We start from the raw sequence: 23537 nt of genomic DNA, 5'->3' as shown, positions 1-23537 counted from the left end.
GCCCTTCATTCTGTTGCTGGGCACTTCTGAAAGCCTGGCTCCATACACTTGACTCCCACCCTTTAGATATTTATAAGCATGGATAAGATTCCCCCTCAGTCTTCTCCAGGCAGAACAACCCTAGGTCTCTCAGCCCTTCCTCACAAGGGAGATGCTTCAGGACCCTCATCATCTTTGTGGCCTCTGCTGGACTCTCTCCAAAAGTTCCCTGTCTTTCTTGAACTGAGAGCACAGAACAGGACACAGTACTCCAGACGTAGCCTCACCAGAGCAGAGTAGAGGAGGAGGATCATGTCCCTTGACCTGCAGGGCACTCTCTATTTAATGCACCCAGGACACCACTGGTTTTCATTGTCAAGAGGGCACACTGCTTGCTTGTGGTCACCCCGTTGTCCACCACATACCCAGGTCCTTCTCTGCAGAGTTCCAAGATGTTGGACAAGATCAGGCCCTGTACCAATCCCTGGGGAACACCAAGCCTCCAACTAGACTCTGTGCCACTGATCACACTGAATAAGTTGTTCCATCATCTTTTCAGGAATAGAGGTGAGGATGACTGGCCTGTAGTTTCCTGGCTTGTCCTTCTTGCTCTTTTTGAAGGCTGCAGTGACACTGCCTTTCCTCTAGTCCTCAGGAACCTCTGCCATTCTCCATAATCTTTCAAAGATGAAAAGAGAGCAGCCTGGCAATCACTTCTGTAAGCTCCCTCAGCACACATGGCTATCACACATGGTATTCCATGTGGGGCCCATGAACTTGTGTGTGTCGAGTTTGCCTAGTCCATCTCTGACCAGACTCTCTTTGACCAAGGACAAGTCCTTCTTTCCCCAGACTCTCACCTCCTGGGTCTGGGTTTCCCAAGGAGCAGCCTTAGCAGTAAATACTGAAGTAAAGAAGGTGTTCTGTAACTGCCTTCTCGGTGTCCTCTATTACCAGGGCTCCTTCCTCATTCAGCAGTGGGTCCAAGTTTTCTGTAGTCTTTCTTCCTTTTGCTACTGACGTACTTAAAGAATCCTTTCTTGTTGTGCTTGACCTTCCTTGTCTTAAGTCTTCCTCGTTGCATCCTTGCATGCCCTGACAATTTTCCTATACTCCTCCCACGTGGCCAGATGCCATTTCCATATTCTGTAGATTTTCTTTTTCCATTTGGGATTATCCATGAGCTCCTTGCTCATTCATGTGCACCTCCTACCATCACTGCCTGATTTCTTACTCTTAGGGATGCACCCGTCTTGAGCTTGGAAGCTGAACTCACCCTGAAAAGAACTTTATACCTTTAATTTCAAGTGATAAATGAGCTGACTTCTAAGTGCTTGGGATACAATGCCTGATTCCCAATGAGAACTTGCAGCTCCTGTTGCCTTGAAATATCAAGACACATGGACATCTGCATTCTAACCCTAGAAAATGTACCTTTCTGAGGGGAAAGAAAGAAACATAGCCTCAGGTAGTTCTTCCTTCCCTGTCTTGACATCATGCAGCAGTTCTATGGCCCAGTATGGAGGAGTCCATCCTGAAAAAGTCACAATCACTCTAATCCCAGCCCAGAGAAGTCTTCTTCCATCATGGGCTTACAATATCCATCTTTCTTCCATATCAGTTCCAAGTCTCTGAGATTTTCCATGTGAATGGGAGAATGCTCATGGATTTCCTACCTCTAATTTTAGGTGAAAGCTAGGTGAAAGGTAATTAGTGTTTGCATAGAGTGCTGCTGGAAGGGGATGATGTATTCATCTCATGCATATACTATGGTCCAGCCAACCATAGCTGGTTTCCTGATCTAACGTTTAGTTAGAATTACTCCTTAAATAAAGAGATTATGAAACTCTAACAGAAGAAATAGAGCAGAGACAATAAACATATTTAAGTTAAATTTCAGATCACAATTTCATTCTGGTAAGTGTAATTATTTAGAAAATAAAATCAAGCAGCATATGACAAGCTGCCTGCTAAACATGCACATCTGCCTTAGACATGCAGGATGGGCAGCTGCTCAAAGTGCTGCTTAAAAGCAAAGAGGCATTTTTGGTCACTGCCTTCCCACCAATGTCAAGCTTTCTGCTGCCCACCAGATGGCAGGCAGAGATCAGCCTGCTGCTGGGACGACTGCAAAGCTGAGCTGCTGCAGAAAGAAAAGCTCACTTGTGTTCTATTTGAGCACTGCAGTCCTGCTTTGTTGCTCTTTGCAGTGCTCTGAAGATATGCTGCACCTCCAAGATGGTCCTGAGCAAAACTCTGTAGAAAGGCTCATGTGTGAGAATTAATTGGAACATTTCATCCAGCTAACAGATGCTCCATAGATCCCGGTAAGTATTATTATAACCCAATAACAACAATATACAGGCAAGGCAATGATAGCTGCTGGTGCAAAACATTTCCAACTAGGGAATCTGCAGAAGAACATTTTAAAAGTGACCTGCATGGATTTTCTCCTTTCTTAAGCCACAGAAGAAAGGTACAGATGTCTGCCTCCAGTTGGGAATCTTCCCTCAGTTAGACAGCAGGAGAAAGCCAGCCTTTGCCTATCTTTTGCCTTCCACTGGTTTCACTCAGCAAAACCCCTGTATGGCAGGGACTCTCCTCCCTCCCTCTAGGCACTTAGCTTCCACCCAGAAAGGATGCAGCCCTCCTCCAGGCTTACAAGCCCCAGGCAGGCATCTCATATTCTGTGGAGCCTCTCTAATATCACTGGACTCCAGGTTTAGCCCCTGGAAAGTTAAATCACAGAATCACAGAATCACAGAATCACAGAATTGTAGGGGTTGGAAGGGACCTCCAGAATCATCGAGTCCAACCCCCCTGCCAAAGCAGGTTCCCTACAGCAGGTCGCACAGGTAGGCATCCAGGCAGGTCTTGAACATCTCCAGAGAAGGAGACTCCACCACCTCCCTGGGCAGCCTGTTCCAGTGCTCCGTCACCTCACTGTAAAGAAGTTCTTGCACACATTTGTGCAGAACTTCCTATGCTGCAGTTTCCAGCCGTTTCCCCTTGTCCTGTCTCCACTCACCACTGAAAACAGTCCGGCCTCGCCATTCTGCCCCCACACCTTAGATATTTATAAATCTTCTCTGTCCTGGGACACTGTTTAGCATGTGGTTAGGAGGAGATACGTAGCCCTGTTAAAACACTCAGTTCCTCCATTCTTTGTCAGTGAACTAAATAATTCATACTTGCAATGCAGAAATATTTATTTTAACAGAATGCAAGAATGTAAAATGGAAGAGTAAAGAGTCATTTCAGAACTCCTCTGGTAATCATAAACAAGGCAAAGAGGACATGAGCCTTCTGTAAGTGCCAAAACTTCTTCACCCTAGTTCTGAAACCCAGTGCTGTATTCCCAAGGAGGCATGGTGCTTGAGCCCCTCCATGCATGCATGCAGCAATACTGACCTCTGCGCAGGGCTCGCAGGTGCTGCTTGGCGTGGTGGTGCAGCTCCTCCACACACGGAGGTCTGGTGGAAGGGAGGAAGATATTTCTTTGCTGATGCCAAGGTGCCCGGTAGTAGACACTCAGTTTGCTCTCTGCATCCAGGTTGGAGACGGCTGTAGTAAAAGAGAAGAGCTCCAGGTAAGACTCACAGCACTGAATGCATCAGTCTAGCTGAAAAGCAGTTTCACTTGGAACAGCAGTGCCAAGAATGAGCACTGAGGATGTTATGACAGCCCTTATCCCACCAAGTAGCAGCGATTCTTATCTTCTCCATGTTGCTATACCACATTATGCCACTTAGCATTTAGATAATGACTTTTTACCAGATCGCAGATGACTGTAAAGGAGGCAAGCAGGTGTGATGATATAACATAGATGCTGAATGTACGCACTAATTGACCAATAATTCTATGGATGCCAAAATGAAAATGCAAAGAGGCCATACAATATTCCCACAGTGACACTTAGAGCAAAGGCAGCAAGAAGCCTGCATTTCCAGTCTACCTTCTCCTCCTGCCTGTACTGTGCTACTCCATCATGTTACACACGGCTAACTCCTGACACAGGTTGCTAGCTCATTGCCTTCCCATGCATAACGTCCAAGATTAACTGCCCATCCTGCTGAGTGCCGGTAGCTGTCACCTATCAGAAAGGGTTCCTATAATGCACATGGACTTCTGAGGGACAGGAAAACTTCAGTTCGTCTAGCAAAATCTTCTGTCTCTGAAAGTTACATGAAAATACTTCAGGTTTGAGAGGCTTCCTCAAGAGTGACAGAACTTGGAGGAGATGTGCCTAACTCCTGTGCATCCAGCATCCCAAGGGACAGATAAGGAGAGATTTGAGGGATGCCCTGCCTGGCCACCGCACTTCTCTTGGGGAGTGAGTAGGTGAGTGTTTCACTGTCACTAGCTGATTTTACATTTCCTTTGCCCCTTGAGGGTGAGGAAGCACTATTCCTATTTTACAGACAAGGTACTGAGACACAAAGGGACTTGCTCCTAACCCACTGAGGAACCACAGGACCTCCATGGGAAATTCATCTTGGGACAAGAACTGGTAAGTACAAGTAGTAGTACTGCACCCATTCCATCTATCACTCAGGGTATGTGATATTCATGATCACAAATTGCACCCTGAAGACTAATGAAACAGCAGACATAAGCAGTTCCTTCCTATCTCCAGAAAAAGTCTGTCTAGACGACAGCTCTCGTAGTTGTCTGTGACAGAGCTAAATAAGTGAGCAGAAAGTTTTACCTACTTAAGAGCTGTTCAGACATTTCATTAGAATAGAATAGATGTCACTGCAATATTTAACTTGCAGAAAGGCTCTTCTGGTTTCGGCAGCAATGTTTTACAAGTAAGATTGAGTGGGAGTTGGATTAACATACTTTGTGTGAGACTCAAAGATGAAACCAAGCTAACACAATCCCACTACACGCTCACTGTGGTAGACAGGCACTGCTGTTTACAGAAAAAGCAGCGTGACCTCCTGGCCACCTGAGTCTTTGCAAGCAGACAAATCTGGCAGAGCTGTACCAGAATGAAAATGACGAGCAAATACATTGCTTGTTTCCAAATCATAGAATTGTTAAGGTTGGGAAAAAACCTCTAAGATCATCTAGTCCAACTGTCTACCAATACTGCCGACTAACCCATGTCCCTAAGTATCACATCTACATGTTTCACCTCAGAGATGGTGACACCACCACCTCCCTGGGCAGCCCATTCTAGTGCCTGACCATTCTTTTGGTGAAGTTGTTTTTTCCTAATATCCAATCTGAAAAGGGCAGTCAGTAATGTACAGCACCCTGTGCCACAGCCTCAGAGTCCATACATCTGTGTGTCTCCTTCTCTTGCAGGAACTCTGACTCACTCTGCCAGGGAATATGCCCCACTGACACCAAGACAGCAGAAATATTGTATAATATGCACTGAACTGAATGGCCCTTTAAAATACTGAAAAGCTGGAGTGGATTTTCTAGGCAGATCAGAACAGAAACGTAAAAAAGAGAGCTGGCAAAAAGAGCTTGCAAAGATGCTGTGAGGAGATGAATGACCTCTGACTGCAGTGCAGAGGCAGAGAGAAATGCTGGGTAGTACAGGGGACAATGCTGGTCTTGGGACAAACAAGAATAAACCCATACAAACACAGTCAGGCTGGATGCTGGAGGACCATCCCAGCCTCAGTGCAGTGAAGCTCCACAACCACCTCTCAGCAAGGGGCAGGAGAGGGAAAAGCCTCCCAGCAAGTGATAGGTCCACATCACTACTGAGGGAGGCTAGATGTGACCAACTCCAAAAGCGGGCCAGCTTCCTCTTCACCCTTTCTGACTGTTATTTCTGTGCTCCTACAGAGGTACTCAGCCTGGCTCTGCTGCCAGGGCATAGGGCCCAGACATTGCTGCCAGGTGATGGAGCTGTGGGCTTCCAGGGCCACAAGACATCTTGCTCAGGGCACAGGGCTAGGTTTCTTGTCTCTGTTCTGTAAAACAGGGAGAAGGTATCTCCTTCAGCAAGCACTTCCTCTCTCCTGGTGATTTACACTGTAGTCTGTCTGTTTATACAGACAGGCCTATTTATAGTAGTAGTAGTAGTAGTAGTAGTAGGCCTATTTATACAGGCCTAGCTTGCGTGCACCTCTAGCCCATGAGCATCATCACAATAGGCATAGTAAATAAAGTAACACAGAAAGTGTAAAACCACAGCCTTTAAATTGTTAACAGCTGGACACCAGAGTGAATGAGCAAAGAATCCTGCAGAAATACACAGGAAAAGCAGCATTTCAGGCATCAAATGAAAATTGCTAATATATTTTTAGTGTGCGCTTTGATCAATTTAGAATATACAAGTGAATCATATAAACCATCACGTTCATTTCATTCTTGAGCTAAAGTAATTGTTTTTTTGTCTTGTGGGATGGCAAAACGACAAGAGACCGTTTAAATGGATTCTCCATTACATTTTGTGGATCCATTAATGTTGGCTGGTTTCCTGACAAGCAATGTCAAACAGACATACACTAATGGCTGCTCTCATGAGAAGATTTTCACCGATTCCCAAATAGCTGGTTTATCAATGATGATCATATTTATCAGTTTTAAACTCTTCTTGTCTTTGCATCCTCTTGTTTGCTCTCCCTCCCTCTTCTAGCTAAGCAAACAGAGAATCCTGCTGCAGCAGAACTGCATGTGAATGCTTGAAGGTTGCACAGCTTCAGTGCACTCAGGCGTGGTTGTTCTAATAATAACACCACAAAGGCCAAGCAAGAAAGATTTCTGCTCCATTTATTTCATAGATTCAGGGGTTCCCCTCCCAACTCCGTCTGCTTCTCTAGACGCCCACCTTCCCCCCTCCTCAACTCCTTCTGCTTCTCAACTTACTATTTCTTTATTATAATTGCCATTAAGTGCCAGGGGATTAAAAAAAAAAAAGAGAGAGAGAATTTCCTGATTCAAAGAAAACACAATTTGGTGATAGGTGTGAAAAAAGGAAGAGCCTGAAGGGGGTTTCAGTAGAGAATGAGGACATGTCCTATGTGCTCTGGGACAGACTGCCCAGAGCCACCACACCACAAATCCCCACACAAGTAAAGACAAACCAGTGGTTGTCACATTCTCAACAAAGTGCCTTAGGTCCAGAAGGAAAAAAACACAATCAAAACGAATCAAATCAAGGAATAAGTAGTAGTAGAGTAGCAGCAGGATGCTCTCGAAGGTGGGCAGCTGCACCTTGCCAGGTGCTAGATAGGAAGCCCTTCTCCAGCACAGAGGTGGTTCACCTGCCATGTTAGAAACACTACAATTTCCAGCCACTTCAGGTAAAAAAAGGTGACTAGTTTTTTTCATTCATTATAAGAAGAAAACTTTGCATAAACAGGCCTAAGACAGTTGCAGCAGTGGCAGTAGGGTTCACCCAATCAAACTCTTCCACACTGGCTGCATAGGTTGTCAGTGAGCTGCTGCCTTCTGAGTCTGTGTGCAAAGCATGTAAGAAAATGAATTCTGAACAAGACTGGTTCATCTCAAATACTAGATAATCTAGCAACACATCCAACTCCATCATGCATATTAGTGCATAAATGTTTCATTGAGGCAAGTGCTGAGTCTGATGTGAATTTTATTTATAGCTCTGCATGTCTCGAATGCATATTCCCCTAAGTACTAATGTGTCTCTGCTGTAAAATCCAGGGGGTTTACGCCTGTAAGGCTGACAAGAACCTACAACCACTTCTTTGCTGCACATGTCCCACATTCCGTGCGATATACCAGCAAGCTCAGCACTTTCCAAGTGGCTCCCTCTTTGTCTACTGCACCAGTAGAGAAGTGCAGTGGGTGCCTGGGCTTACCGGCAGGGACCAGTGCCTGGAAGGACAGAGACCGGAGCACTTCTGAAGTGGGATAATCTGTTTTCTACACCCATGCATGCACCCAAATATCTCCCTTGGTCTTCACCTACTTGCTAACTCAGACCTCATCCTATGGAGCTGCAGATAGCTATTTGGATCAGCCCCCTTCTCATCACGTCTTTATTAAGGATTCAGAAACGCCTGTGCAAAGGGGCTTCTGCTCCTTGCAGATAAGGCTCCTGACTCTTCAGCATTTCAGCCTCCCAGCTGAGCAACCACCTTACTGTAACTCCAGGATCTATACGCACAAGCATGTGCATGCACACAATGCCTCTCACACCTCGGGAGTCAGAAATGTATCCTGACAGCTTTGGCTTAGTGCACCCCAGTGAGAACAGGATGCCATCCTCTTTCCCTGCCAGAAGGAAGCAATGATTTCTGTCCATGTTGGTGTGAAGCAGTGCTTGACAGTGATGGCTTTTTCTTCTGAAGTCCTCGTCCTGCGAGTGACATGAGGTGATGGCAATGAGGCAGATGCTTGGCACCATGGGGACTGTGTAGGACCCTGCCCTATTCTTCTGTCCCCAAACAGACTGGTGCATGGTTCAGCAACACCAAGGCATAGTGGAGCCAAGGCAGGTTGCACCAGAGCGTGGACAGGGCTTCTTAAACACACTTCTCTCAGAAGATCAGAGACAACCAACTCGCGGAAACAAAAAGCCGCGTGCCAGAGCCCCTGCCTCCTCTTCTTTACGACTCCTGTGCATCTCTGGGATTTGTTCAGTGTCAGGATAGGGTCCCCTCATCCTCTCTTACATCATTCTTGCCTTCCTGGTGTGTGTGCCCTGACATTGCCGGGGGCACTATTCAGTGCAGGTGTTTCCTTTCCAGTCTTCCCAGTGCCCACTACCTACTGGACTGACCCCCATTTTTAGAGAGTCTGCTTCTAGACTACTTCTCAAAGCTGGCACAGCTGTATCTACGTGGGCCATACCTGCCCATGAGAGAGGGGAGACACAACAACGCAAGATAAGCCTTTGGCTACAAGCAGGCAACAACAGGAGCACAATTATTATTCTGCTCTACACTCATGGATGGACAGTTTGCAAATTTTTCAAACTCAGGCAGAAAGGCACTGACAGCAGAAACTGCTGAGAAGGACCATGATCTTTTACACTCTTTGTTTTGCTTCTTGCCAGTACTTTGAAACACCACACGTTTCGACCACAATTTCTTAGTGCATCACTGTGACATTTCTCTGCCTCCAATTATTCCATACATATGGAAATGACAACTATTCAGGAGGAAAAAAAGGACAAATGGACAAAACCCCATCCATCTTCAGCATTCAGTTATCTGGGAAGATGAAAACACTGGAAAGCGTATGATTTAGATGTCATTTTCATGTGCAGATCCCTGAATTTTGCATTTACCTGGTATTCTGTTAACTGGCACAACAAACAGACACAATTCAAGAGGGTTGGGAAGTCTGCGATTCTTATACAAGTAAGAAGATTATACTGTTCAGCAATATGCACTTATGTGCAGAATGCCACATGCTAATCCCATTCTTGGCTTTGCTGCCTTCAATCACTGTTGGCGGTGTTTGAACATATTTTTAACTGCTTTCACTAACTGTCAAATAAGTTACAGTGGAGAGACCGGGGCTTGTTATTTCAAAGTCTTTCAAAGCTGTCACTGCAGGATAGACAGTAACCTCACAGAAATGCACAGTATTTTTTATGTTTAAGGCTTAATTCCTGTGTAGCTTCTCTAGCCAGTGGTTTCTTCTTCTCTTTTTATTCCTGTTCTCTAGTCTGTGCTTTCCACTGCCTCCAAGAGTGGCTGGGAGAGAAACAGCTTTGTGCTCTCAGCTACAAACAGGAGCAAATGTAGTCACAGACAGAAGGTTTCTGTTGGGGGTTTTGTTAATAGAATTGCCCTTCTCACCCATAAGCCAGACTGGAGAGATGAATGGCATTTTTATTCTAGGTGCGCGTGTCTCCTTATTAGACATCTCCATGAATATGTGCAATTGTGCATATGCCCCTACCCCATTCACACCAGATTCTGCACCAATAAAATCTCCCCAGTGCACATCCCATCTAATGCAGAGTGACAGCAAGCACTGGAGGGAGTGCAACACACTTATCTATTAATAAACAACTGAAATGTTCAATAATGTATGCGTAGCCATGGTCCTTGTTCTGCCACAGCAGCAGAAAGTCCATCAGGGAAAGCAGGTTAGTAAGTGAGAAACAAAACTACTAATCTGCCCTGGCTCTATTCCCAGGGCAGCTAAAGACTTATGACTAGATAAAAGTTTTCTCAGCTGTGCACTTGTATGCATGAAATTAAACATTTAACTGAGTTCTACTTCTTCAGAGACCATGACCCAGCTGGTCACTCATACCACAGCTTAGTGGTTCTACCAGAGGGCTGAAGGTTGAAATGATACAAAAGGCAGCATCAGAGCTGCCTGCAGGAGAATGGTACATAAGGCAGACAGCACCTGAGTCCTGCTAGTTTGAGGTTGCTGGATCTAATGGTGAGGCTGGCATGCTGGCAGTAGGGGTGATACATCAGACATGCGCATGCACACATGTATGTGTTTATGTACACACACATCACAGCATGTAACTAACATCTCCAGACCTCTCTCAATCCCACATTCTTCATTAGCTGAAAGCACTTCTTTCAGTCTGGAGCTCTTTCAGCACGTTTCAACACAGATTTCTTCACACTGACCTTCTCATTACTCCCACTCTCAATGACATGCAGTAAGATAGTCTCTTGTCTCCAGCAGTGCAGCGCATGTTCTCTACAATACGCTCAGCAAGTGTATTTAAACATCCTTTCCAATTCTCTCACAGCTCTGCTATTTTTCTCCTACACTGACTCATCCTCAGATCACTACTAGGTTTGCCCTAGTTGCTCCAGCAGGTCACCATCTTGCTCTCCTCTTTAAAACACAGAAGAGTGCAGCTCACTGTGATGTTGCTCTCAGATCAGCCACCTGGACTCCACATGCACTCAAGAACAAAGCTTTACAAAATTCATTTATTATCCTATCTTCCTTGGTTAATATTTACCTTCAAGATCTTGTGAAAAAACACACTCATGCTACCCAGACATTTTTATCTGAGGTACTGCACACACATTTTTGTCATAGGACAGCGTTTCAGAGTCATTTTAATGCATTTTGCCTATTTCTCCTATTCAAAACATTCAATCCCCATGCATACTTCTATCTGAATATTTCTATCAGAAGAAGAAAGCTTTCCCGTGCTAGCCTTTTGTGTCCCCACCAAGAATTCTCCTTCCGAGGGCAGAGGCTTGTGCATAAGAGCTCCTGTCTCCATGTCAGCATCCACAACACAAATCCTGCTGTAAAACACTGGGGCCTTAAAAAAGCACAGGGGAAGATGACACTTGACATAGAATATGCTGTGTTCAGCATATTGGAAGATAAGATTCAGGTGACTTATTTGAAGAACAGCAAATATATTTCCATTTTCCTTGAAATCTTCATAAACTACAGTCCTCCATCAAAGCTCTATGAGTTAGTCTCCATTACTCTTCTCCATTTGGCTCAGGAGTGTAATATAGCATCAATTACACCAACAGTGCAATGATACACACACCTGTCTCTTGGACAGTCAATTAAGGACATCAACTTATTCTACACAGGGCATCAAAAGGCCATCAGCAGCTGACAGCATTTTGTTTACTACTGACATACACTTCATTCAAGATGATAACCTAGAAGGAAAAGAGCCCTATGGCCCCACTGTTTCATATTCCTAGTTCCTGATGTGCTTTCCTATAGGTCATGATCAAGTCACCTGTCTGGAAGGGCAACATACTCACTATAGAAGAAAAACACAAAGAAATGCGAACAACAAAACCAAACCCAAGACAAGTTCAGCCTGGAGAAGAAAAGGCTCTGGAGAGACCTGATAGTGGCCTTTCAATATCTAAAGGGGGGTTGTAAGAAAGAAGGGGGAAGACTTCAGCAGAAGATGTGTGTCCTGTTGTGAAAAGGACAAGGAGAAAAGTTTTAAAATGGAAAGAGGGGAGATTTAGACTGGATGTAAGGAAGAGGTTTTTTTACCTCTTATACAAGAACTCCCCCAGTAAGGGTTGTGAAGCACTGGCACAAGTCATCCAGAGAGGTGGTAGGAGCCCTATTCCTGGAGACACTCAAAATCAGACTGGATGGGGTTCTGAGCACCTTGATGTGGCTGTAAGCGTACCTGTTCATTGCAGGGCAGTTGGACTAGATGGCCTATAAAAGTCACTTCCAACTTTTAAGATTCTATGAATGTTGTCATGAGTTACATTTTGTATCTACTGTAAAAGTACTGGGGATTATTTTTTCTGTGAATGTTTTTCCCTATTACTATTTTTAAAGGTTCCTGAGACCTCATTTATTGTATGTGAACTCACAACATTCACTATCTGTCCTCCAGGAAAAAAACAAAACCAAGCGTCCTTATTATTTGTGAATAATGGTAAAAAAACAAAAGCAAAGTGCCCTTATTATTTGTGAATAATGCTAACTGTCATTAGCAAGGTCATTATGATAAGGAATTAGAAAACAAGGTCATCCCTGGGTGACAAATACCTGAGCACATGTTGGAGGTGAGAGGGGCTGCCCTGTAAAGGTTTGTCTGAAAGGGACGAGAGCAGATTTTCCTCATGGCCAATAGCATGGGGAAGCCAGTAACCAAGACGAGAAGCTGTTCCCAAGCAAAAACTAAGACTGAAGACTGGTATCAGCTGACAAGGAGATGGCTGAAGTATTTTTTTGCTTTGCTCTTCTCTGATAACTGCTCACCACACAGCCTTCAAATGTTCGGTTTGGTAGGAGGGGATTGGGGAAGCAATGTCTCTCCCACTTTAAGTGAAGATCAGGCTCATCAAGTCTCTGGGTCTGGATGAGATGCATCCCGGAGTCCTGAGGGAATTAGCTGATGTAGTCACCAAGGCACTCTCAATGATATCTGAAAAGTCATGGCAAGCAGGTGATGGCCCTAGGAACTACTGTCCTGTCAGTCTCACCTCTGTGCCAGGAAAGATAAAGGAGCAGATCCTTCTGAAAGCTATGCTAAGGTACATGGAAGACATGGAGTTGATAAGGGAGAATCAGCAAGGTGTCACCAAGGGCAAATCCTGCTTGGCCACCATAATGACCTTTTATTATGGTGTCACTGTCTCAGTGGACAAGGGAAGACCCACTGATGTCATCTATCTGGAATTCAGTAAGGCCTTTTACACGGTACCCCACAACATCCTTCTCTCCAAATTGGAAAGACATGGATTTGAAGGGTAAACTGTTCAATGGATGAAGAACTGTCTGTGGGATCAAGTCTAGAGAGCGGTGGTCAATGGCTCAATGTCTGGATGGAGAACAGTGATGAGCGGCATGCCCCACAGTCAGAGCTGGGACCGATACTCTTTAATTTCTTCATCAGTGACACTGACAGTGGAGTTGAGTGCACTCTCAACAAGCTTGCAGATGACACCAAGCTGCCCAGGGTGCAATCAACACATCAGAGACGGGATGCCATTCAAAGGAACTCGACAGGCATGAGCAGTGGGCCCAAGTGAATCTCATGAAGTTCAATGTATCCAAGTGCAAGATCTAGCAGCTGGGTCGAGTCAACATCCACTACCAATACAAGATGAGGGATGAAAGCATTGACTGCAGCCCTGCCAAAAAAGGCCTGGGGACACTGGTGGATGGAAAGCTGGACGTGAGTCAGCAATGTGCTCTCACATCCCAGAAAGCCAACCACATCCTGTGCTGCATCAAAAGAAGTGTGGCCAGCACGGTGAGGGAGGGATCCTGCCCCTCTACTCTGTGCTGATGAGACCTCACCTGGAGTACTGCGTTCAGATGTGGAGTCCTAAGTAGGGGAGAGACATGGACCTGCTGGAGCACATCCAGAGGAGGGCTACAAAAATGATCCAAGGGATGGAGCACCTCTCCTATGAGGACAGGCTGAAAGAGCTGGGGCTGTTCAGCCTGGAGAAGAGAAGGCTGAAGGTGACCCAGTAGCAGCCTTTCAGTATCTAAAGGGGAGCTATAGGAAAGAAGGGGACAGACTCTGTTAAAGAGTCTATGGTGACAGAACAAGGAGAAATGGTTTCAAGCTTAAAGAGGGTAGATTTAGGCTAGATATACAGAAGAAGTCTTTTACAATGAGGGTGGTGAGACACTGGAACAGGTTGCCCAGCGATGTGGTAGATGCCCCATCCTTGGAGACTTTCAAGGTAAGGCCGGAAGACGACCTGATCTAGCTGTGGATATCTCTGTTCATTGCAGGAGAGTTGGGCTAGATTATCTTTGGAGGTCCCTTCCAATTCTAAGTATTCTATTATTCTTTGATTCTAATTTCACACAGAAAATGAACAAGCACAGCCCTGGTTCTCATCCACTGACACAGCAGGTAGGCTGAGAAATCAAGCTCCCAAAAGTCAGGAACAACAAGGCATGTGTTAAGAGCAGAAATGATGGCTAGTATTTCACACTTTTTCCTCTCCATCAGTCTTTTTCAGTATGCTTGGCTAGATGCCCTGAGCAATGCTTAACTGCAAGCTGAGGTAAGCAGCATCAGTGTCTTCCAATTATATATAGTAAATAATAGGCTACTATAGTGTTCCTCTGAATTACTCACAGGGATCTGGGGGAAGACAGAAAGTCAATCATCTCCAAGGGACTGAGGGCAACTCTTTTCTCTTCCCCAGGGAAATATCCTTACAGCTCCTGCAGTTCCATCACTTTTTTCCTACAGTGGCACTGAGATACATGGCTTGCTTCCAGGTCTCTGTTCCTGGGGTCATGACTACACCATGCAGCTTCTTCCCCAGGAAAGCAAGGCAACTTGTACCTTTGCTCAGGCAACACAATCCACATACACAATGCTACAAGGTGACTCTCATGCCACCCTGATGATAGTCCTGGTCAGACCTAGCACAGAGGCGCAGCTGAAGATACAAATAATTTATGAGGCAGCTCTTCCAGTGTTCGTTCAATGAAACTCTTCCTCAACTCAGCAAATACCTAAGTCATTCATCACTGCTCCTCTCAGATGTTCCTTTTGGCCTCAACCTCGCAAGTGATTTATGTGAGCGTACAGTTCTGTACAACCAACTTTGAACTGGGCGTGCAGAGCACCTAGCACAAAGGAGCTCTGGGCCAGAAGGGGAGGTCTGATTTCAATACTGTCTGGCAACATCCTTCTTCAGACCCACTTCTGATGTGACGTTTCTGTAAAACATTACAGCAAGCAGGGCCATAAGAGTTCAGAAAGCCACTCTGAGCACAGACGAGAAGAAATAATATGGCCAGCTAACTCACAGAGTTTCACTTGTTGAAATAATACTGAATGTAGTCTTTATTATATAAGGAGAACTGCCTAAAAATATACATTTTCCTCTGCCCCTTCTATGTTTTCTCAAAGCAATAGATTTTAACCAAGAAACCTGCTTACAGAGGGATTCTTGTTAGCCTTGCAAGATGGGGAGAGAGTATAGTAACTTTTCCTTCCTCAAGCTCTTTGTTTCCTATCAAAAACTTACTCCAATCCATGGTACACCATGCTGCTGCATACACAAACGCCTGTGCAGGCAGCAGCACCTCAAGTTACAAAAGGCACAGCAGGAAAACCAGGGCTGTGGCTAGCCCCCTTCCATCAGGGCCAGCTGCACCACCAGACACAGCCCAAAATCACCACCCAGGCACCAGATCATACCCAAACACTGCAGCATTTTTCAACAGGCTTAAAGGCTAGAAATTGGCCCTTAACTGGGAAAAAAACAAACGTAATGATATATGGAATGGACTGTAGTACTTACTGTATTTTCTATATACAAATGCACAAAGCCACTGTGACATACTGGATTACTTTACAGAAGGAGCCCGTTCAGATACCGTTTGGAAATTTTGTCACGATACTGTACCTATAGACTTCAAAGTGAGTAACTTACATCGAGATAAGCTATTCTCCTGCTGTTGTTATTGTTTGAGTAACATGTTCTCAGCTTGCTCACCTTAGGCACTAATATTTTTCTGTAGTGTTACTCTATTTTTCTACTGCATTTCAGGTCCCTGCATACTTAAAATGGTAAACAAGCACCAAATGGTAAATGCTAGCTTGCAGATAGCTGACTGGTGAACACTGTCAGCTGCAACCCCTTGCACAACCCTGCAGGGGATGCAGACCTGTTACCATGCCAGCTACGGAGCTCCTACAGCTCAGAGTAACCTACTAATCCCCTGCTTGAATTGAGACGTCACAGCCGACAGCAAATAGCACATAAAATGCAGCTTGAGAACATTCAGCCTAAAACAAATTTCATTTACTTCTTGTAAAGTGTCAAAAAGTGTTAATAAAGATTATAACATATGCCATCCTTTACTGTTATAGCTAGTACCGTTTTCTGAGCAAAACCATACTCTACTGTCTGTACTCACATATATATTGCTAAGCTGCATAGTTACACAGGAAAAACTAATTGAGTTCTAATGTTTTTATTTATGAACAGCCACAATTTCTGAAGAGCTCCAGGATTTGTCAAATGCTGCAGGGCTGTGGGCCATTCTCTGTCAAGAGCTTCCCGTCAGAGCATAACAGCGAACAGCAAATTCTTGCACATTTATACCTCATCAGTGTTTGTGTATGTGCTGGACCAAGCATAATGCAGCTTTCAACACTACAGTTTCAGCATAAAGAATATGCCAAGTGGCAAATGAGTGGTTGTTTAATGCACATATAAAATCATCACCTGGTCGTACACATTATTATGATCATGTACTGAGCACTACACATGAAGAATGAAAACAGAAAATGCAATTACATGGATACATGCCACCAGAAAAGTGCAGAAGCATCAGGTCCATGTCCAGTGATAACTATAAATTACATTACTGAGGAATGATATCGGCCTGCAACAGTGGACAGGAAGCCTTTGAACTCTAAACTGGAAGCAGCGATGACAAACTAAAATAAACTGCAAGAAATAACTTGCTCTAGAAGCCACAGGAAAATAAATTAAACTAGGATATACTTTCCAGAAAAAAAAAAGGAATGGCAGTAAGGAGAGGAGAAGGAGAGCACCGTCACTGAAATTATCATGCAGGAAGCGTAAGTAAAAATGTGGCCGTCAAGTAGAAAACTGTGTTTGATCTTAATGTATCACGTGTTGAGTAGAATGGTGAATCACGGGAGAAAGCACCCCAGGGAAGTGAAGATTTTTTCACAGCAGAGCTGACAACATTCCCAAGCATAAAGCAGCAGACAACAGAACGTACAAACAAAACTAGCTTTCCCCAAGGGAGATGTGTCTCCCTTCAGTATTTCTATAGCTTGCAGATATGCTCCCCTCTGATCCTGAGTATGAGTGAGCCTTGGTGAGCTCCAAATAATCTTATGGAGGAGCCAGTGCTGCTCTGGTCACTCAGGGAGAACTATGAGAAGACGGACAGCTGTCAGTCCAAGGCTCAGTGCTGGATTCAGGTGTTTGGATCCCACAGGTCCCTGTAGAGAGCCCTTGCAGGGCTGAAAAGCCATCCTGCAGTCCTCGGCTTCCTGGTGACATCCAGTCAGCAATCAGACACCACCGTGTACACAGACATGAGGAACCAAACAGCCTTCCTTCCAACACAAACTGACCAATGCCATTGCCATGTCAGAACTTGGCTGTTTTCATAGACTGTGATGATGAGCCTGCAGATTTTATCAGGATATTCCCATTGCTGTCATGGTGCAAAGGCCTCAGACAGGCAAGTTAGTAAGGAATTAAGGGACTTAACTTCAAACAGTAAGCACTGACCAAGAAACTCAACAAATAAACTCAATTTTGTGAAGAAGGGAGAAACCATGCTCAGAAATGTGAGACAGTAAGCCTGACCGACTGCCAAATATTGCTGTCTTTGCCATGTCCTCTCTCTCTCATGTCCTCTTTCAGGTAGCCTCTGGATGCTCTGGCTACCTGAGGACATGAAATCTGGCCTTTGCTGTTCCCCTCCAACCTTACCACCTTCTCCTCTTTGCCATTCTTCTTTCAGTGCACATTTTCTGAGCAGCACTAAAAAAATGAAGTATTGGAAGAGGTGCTAGACTGTGCCCCAGGCTGAAATGCTCTAGGCATTGAGCAGCAAAAGGCAGACAACACCCACGAAGACAGCCCAGCCCAGATCCAGCAGGATGCTGTCTGGGGGAGGTGGCAATAAGGCTTCACATAAAATCCCAGAGCATCTGTTAACAGAGAGGGGGAGGCTACCTCAGCCAACTTTTTTTTTTTTTTTTTGAATATATACTGTGGATATTTTTTGTTAAGTCGGAGACATTTTATATACAAATACAGATCAGTTCGCAGCCATCTGCTTATTTTGTATGTAGCATCTCAAGTATTGTTAGGGTGTTAGAACACGAAAACAAGCTCTTATCCCTGCCTGCGCTTAAAGTCAAAAACAAAAAACAAACAAAACAATAAAAAAAAACAAGAAGAGAGGAAGAAAATATATAGGAACTGTGAAGCAGTAAAAAGCAAAGAACTGAGGCAGCACTTTCAAATGGTGGTGTCCTGAGCTGTAGTGGTTTGGAGATGCAGCCTGGCTCAGCAGGTTAATCACAGAATCATAGAATGGCCTGGGTTGAAAAGGACCACAATGATCATCCAGTTTCAACCCCCTGCTATGTGCAGGGTCACCAACCACCAGACCAGGCTGCCCAGAGCCACATCCAGCGTAGCCCTGAATGCCTCCAAGGATGAGGCATCCCACAACCTCTTTGGGCAACCTGTTCCAGTGTATCACCACCCTCTGAGTGTAAAACTTCCTCCTAATATCTAACCTAAACCTCCTGTCTCAGTTTAAGACCATTTCCCCTTGTACTATCACTATTCACCCTCATAAACACCCTCATAAACAGCCATTCCCCCTTCTTATTGTGCAGGCAGATCCCAGCTCTGATCTTGGGCACATCCCTTCTGCCTTTCTCAACCATTGTGCATTCTCAGGATCTTCTACCCTTACCTCCTGTTTCTACTATGTGTCTTAAAGGAAGAAATCACCCTTTGCACCAAGAATTCACACATACAATAACAGGCTCCTCATTTCACGTGCTATATGTAATGCATTGGCACAGGCTGCCCAGGGAGGCAGAGGAGTCACTGTCCCTGGAGATGTTCAAGAACTATACTGATGTGGTACTAAGGAACATGGTTTAGTGAGCAACATTGGTTGGATAGTTGGACCAGATGATCTTAGAGGTCTTTTACAACCTTAATGATTATATGGTTAGTGGGTACCGTGATGATGGGTTGATGGATGGATTAGATGACCTTAGTAGACTTTTCCAACCTTAAGGATTCTGTGATCCCATTCTAAAATTATATTTTATTGTTGGGCCTTTTTTTAGTGCTTTATTTCTCCACACAAAAGTAGGTCTGACTGTTCCCTGCTAAGGCATACTCCAAACCTGGTCAGAAAAGCTATGGTTTGTGTTCCCTATCCCATGGTTTTGAACCTATTGGATGCCCCAGCAGAACAATCTCTGCCATTTTCAAGCAGCTCCAAAATGCTGGCCTGGGTAAATACCAAGTTGTTCATTATTTAGAATTAATCTGACATGTTCAGTAAAGAGAAAAGAGCCAGCCTGGCTCCCTGTCTGATTTCCACCATAACCCAAACACACATGGCATAGGGAAAATGCACGAATTCACTAATCAACTGCCAGGTTTAGAATCACTCAAGGCTTTTATAACTACTCTACTTAAATCACAGCTAATTCTGGAAAATCAAGACTATTTCCTTGACCTGCCAGTTTGGTAATCCCATCTTCATGTTTGTTCATATTAGCAAGTATCAATTTCCTGTGGGATGCAGTAAATCTTCTCAGTGAAGCAAGGGTGAGGTCACTGCTTGGCAGTGTCTTTGTTAAGCAGAGTTACATCTGAAGTTTGGGTTTTTGGCATACTTAACACACTTTGATTTTATCCCAGAAATTGAATTCTATGTAGCAGCAGAGAAGAAAATATTTCTAAAAGGTAGCTATGAAAATGGCAGTTGGAGAGAGATTCATTCCAATATTCTTTGTATGGTTCTCCTTTGTGCCTTCTATTAGCATCCTGACTCTTTTCTCTTCGTAGTATTTTTTCCAACAGTAACATTTTACAATTGTTTCGTCATTTTGCAAAGGGACGGAGCCATCTGTCAATAAATACAACTCTTTCTATTTTCCTATGTGTACTTTTAGGATGGAACCTGTTACAGCAAAACTTCATCCAGTCTGTCAGAAGAAACCTTCTAATCTTTACTGGCTAGAACAATTTATTTTGCACATACTTCTACAGCACAGTGGGATAATTTCTGAGTTTTCAAGAAATTCCAGTTTTGTGTCTGCTGAAGTTTGTGGTCATATCATGTCAACTTGAGACTGTCTTTAGACTAATTTGGACAAGTGCTGGCTAGAAGACACTTATATTGCTCCTCTTTCAGTGCCTGTTTACTTGTGGACATTCAGAGAGTGCAGGATCACGTTGCTTTGTCCAATACATTTGTGCAAGCAGAAATGAGTAATGAGAATGGACTTGGTGAGGGGAAGTAACCCCTTAGGTTCCATATGAAAGGGACTGAACAGTGTGGGATGATGCTGCACTACAGGTTTTAGGCCCCTGTTCCCAGTCATTGATTGTAATTTTTCCCCTTGATCTTTCCTCACTTGACATACTCAGTAAATACTTCTCATGCCTAGCCCGGGCTTTTTACAGTACCAAATCCTACTCTTGTAGCCTGCAGACCACAATTCATAACATAAAGTTTACTGCACCTCTTGGGAGTATTGACAACAGTATAGTGCCCAGATATATAAAGCAGCAGTTGCCAGAAGATGATGGCTCTGCCTGCCTCCAAAAAGTTTCCAAGAATCCCAGAGAGGTTCACCGTGATGCTGACATCAGAAAACATCAGGGACCTGTGAACTTACATGGCCATGGAAACACCAATTTCCTTCCTCCACTGTTCAGCTAAGAAGATACTGTATGGCCACCTGATGTACCAAAAGAGACCATCAGAATAAAATAGTTACTGTGCTCTGGCCTTGCTGATTTTGTTATTCCTACCCATACTTACTACTTGATATAACAGAGCTGCAGTGCTTCTGCTTGTATCTCTGCTTCTGCTAAGGTTGCAGTGAAAGCCTGGCTTCCTTTGCTCTCATTCGCCTTCCCAGCTTGCTTTCCTAAGAAGATGTAGGTGTGATGAAGAGGCATCACAGAGCAAGCAGAAGAAAAACTGAATGAAATGTAAAATCTGCATTGTGGGAAAACAGAGAAGCACAGTTGGTAGAGACCCAAAGAGAGCTCAGAGCACGGAGCTGCAGTAAAACAGTTTGACGCATCAGTCAGCCACTGAATAGGGAAATGCATCCAAATTGGCTAAACACTTCTTGATACATTTATGCGGTGATGTACAACTTAGAGATTTATTTCTTCTTTATTTTTGCCTTATGTGAGCAGGCTTCCAGCACTGCCAAGACAGAAAGAACACCAGTCAGTCATACATTCAGATAAACACTCTGGCGTCTCTCAAAGCTTACAGCAAACTCTATGATTTAGGCTGAGGAACGGCCCTGCAGCTTTGGAGCTGTCTGAGATAGGTGACCAGCACCTGCACAGGTTGAACTGGAGAGACTGTCATGGGAGCAGCACACACCTCATGCTACAAAGGCTTTCCAACATTTTATAGGAGTTCACTAGTTTGTCTCATTAGAGCTGCAGCATCTCAAACATATCCTGTCTTCCCAAAATGTTTATTAACCCCAGACTTCTGGATCACACCCATTCCCCCTGCCATTCCAGCAGCAGTGCTTAAAGTCCTAGAACGATCAAATATCCCAAGTGAGAAGGGACCCACAAGGATCATGGAGTCCAACCTCTGGCTTCATACAGAACCACCCAAAACCAATCCCAGTGTCTGATAGTGTTGAACTCTGGCACTCAGGGCCGTGCCCACAGCCCTGTGCATCCCGTTCCGCACCCACCGCCCTGTGGTGCAGACCCTTACCCTGACCCCCAGCCACCCCTCCATGCTGCTGAAGCTGCAAGAGTCTAGTCCTTTCCTGATGGCTCCTCAAAGAACAAACTGAGAATAAAAGCTAGTCACCACAAATATCAGAGAAATTCAGATCCATCCATTTTGGTGAAACCGACATCCCACCAGAACACATTTTTTATTGTTACCACGTTCACTGCTTAACTGAAAAAACTATAAAGTGACGGAATTGTTCTCATCTGTAGTAAAAATACAACCATGCGCTACAATTAAATCCCTAAAACACCAGTGAATAGAGTGTTGGTAGAGTTGGTGCCAGGAGAAAACAGGGGCAGACCAAGCGCAAGGGAAAGTATATCTTTCCCTAACTGGCCTCCCCTCCTGTGCTGGCTTTTGAAGCTGACTGCCCAGCAAAGAACGCCTGATAGAAGTCACTCTGAGGTCCGCAAGTGCTCCTGCAGCACAGCCAGCATATAATACCTGTCAGCAGGTCCCAGTATTGAATAGCAATAACTTTCAATAATAACTAATTAGTGTCACATACAGAAGCTTAAAGATAGAAAGCGCTATAGCTCTTCTGTTGTCAGATTGCAGCACTGAGGCTGAGCTTTATGCATCTGCTGGGCTGGCACAAGCAAGTCTCTGCATGCGAGCAGGGAACTTTCCTTCACAGCGCTCTGTCAAATCATGCAGCTTGTCACCTCCTCCTGCTCTACAATGCTGCTCCTTCTGCAGCTATCCAGCCAGGGCTAATCCTTGGTACATCCTCTAGCTCTTTTAGGATAAGCAAGCAGAGACTTGTTTTTGCTGGCTCTGAAATGTTGGCATGGTCAGAACGCCGTTCCCTCACTTTTCTTGCATGTCAAACAGAGGGACGTATCTGTGTCAGTCCATGTTGAGCATGTCACCTTTTCATTCATAAAACACAGCCTGTATCTTTAATCACTTTGCCAGAATAATAGCAAAGAAACAAGCACTTGATTGCCTGTGTTATCAGACACTATTGAATAAGTCTAGATAAGGATGCCGAACAACCTGGGCTGATTAGTATTCCTCATGCAAACACTTCCCCATAACCCAGAGTCATCTGTATCCCGGCAACCCTTAAAATTTCATTCTCACTGAATTGCCAGATCTTTATCAAAATATAATTACAGTCTTAATTTGGAAGATAAATTTTGATTGCCTGTGCTGTGCCAAAAAAAAAAAAAAAAGTCAGGTACAGGAGAGTTGAGGTACAACTGGTAAATGTGAATCTGCATATTCTGACATTGGTGCATCACCTTTCCTCTGAGCAGAAGTTAGCTCCAACAGCTGGCAGTGAAGTTATGCAGGGCTAAACTGGCAGAAACATGAAAAACAAGATGCCTGATGCCATCAAATGAACTTTGTGCTATAAGAGGCTTGGGGGGGAGGGTGGAATCTGTAGCTGAATATGAAGATTATCACTATTATGAAGATTATCTACTATTATCATTATCAGGTGAATGCAGCACTGTTGTAAACCTGGTAGAAAACACTGGTCTTTCTTGAAAGATAGGGAGATTGGACAGAACTAGCCTTTTCTCCTACTGCTTTTTCCCCTCCTTCAAATAGAGGCAGAAACCAGCACAGTGTTTTACAGTTATTTCCAGAGGGTTCTCAAAATGCAGGGGTCACAAAATGGCTTCAGATTTCAGCAAATTGTTCTAGTGTTC

General features: G+C 44.4%; 1 protein-coding gene across 2 annotated transcripts in view; it reads right to left on the bottom strand.

Moving 5' to 3' along the window:
• Positions 1–23537, bottom strand: part of NHS (NHS actin remodeling regulator) — a 249571-nt gene that overhangs the window by 24052 nt on the left and 201982 nt on the right. For both annotated transcript variants that reach the window (XM_052673966.1, XM_052673967.1), the window contains exon 2: positions 3391–3543. In XM_052673966.1, coding sequence (XP_052529926.1) covers positions 3391–3543 — 153 coding nt within the window. The remainder of the gene's footprint in view (positions 1–3390; positions 3544–23537) is intronic.

Source organism: Tympanuchus pallidicinctus, unplaced genomic scaffold (genome assembly GCF_026119805.1).
Source record: "Tympanuchus pallidicinctus isolate F22 unplaced genomic scaffold, pur_lepc_1.0 scaffold14, whole genome shotgun sequence".
NCBI classification, from domain to species: domain Eukaryota; kingdom Metazoa; phylum Chordata; class Aves; order Galliformes; family Phasianidae; genus Tympanuchus; species Tympanuchus pallidicinctus.
Note: the sequence above shows the minus strand (reverse complement) of the source record. Positions and strands in the feature narration are given on the sequence as shown.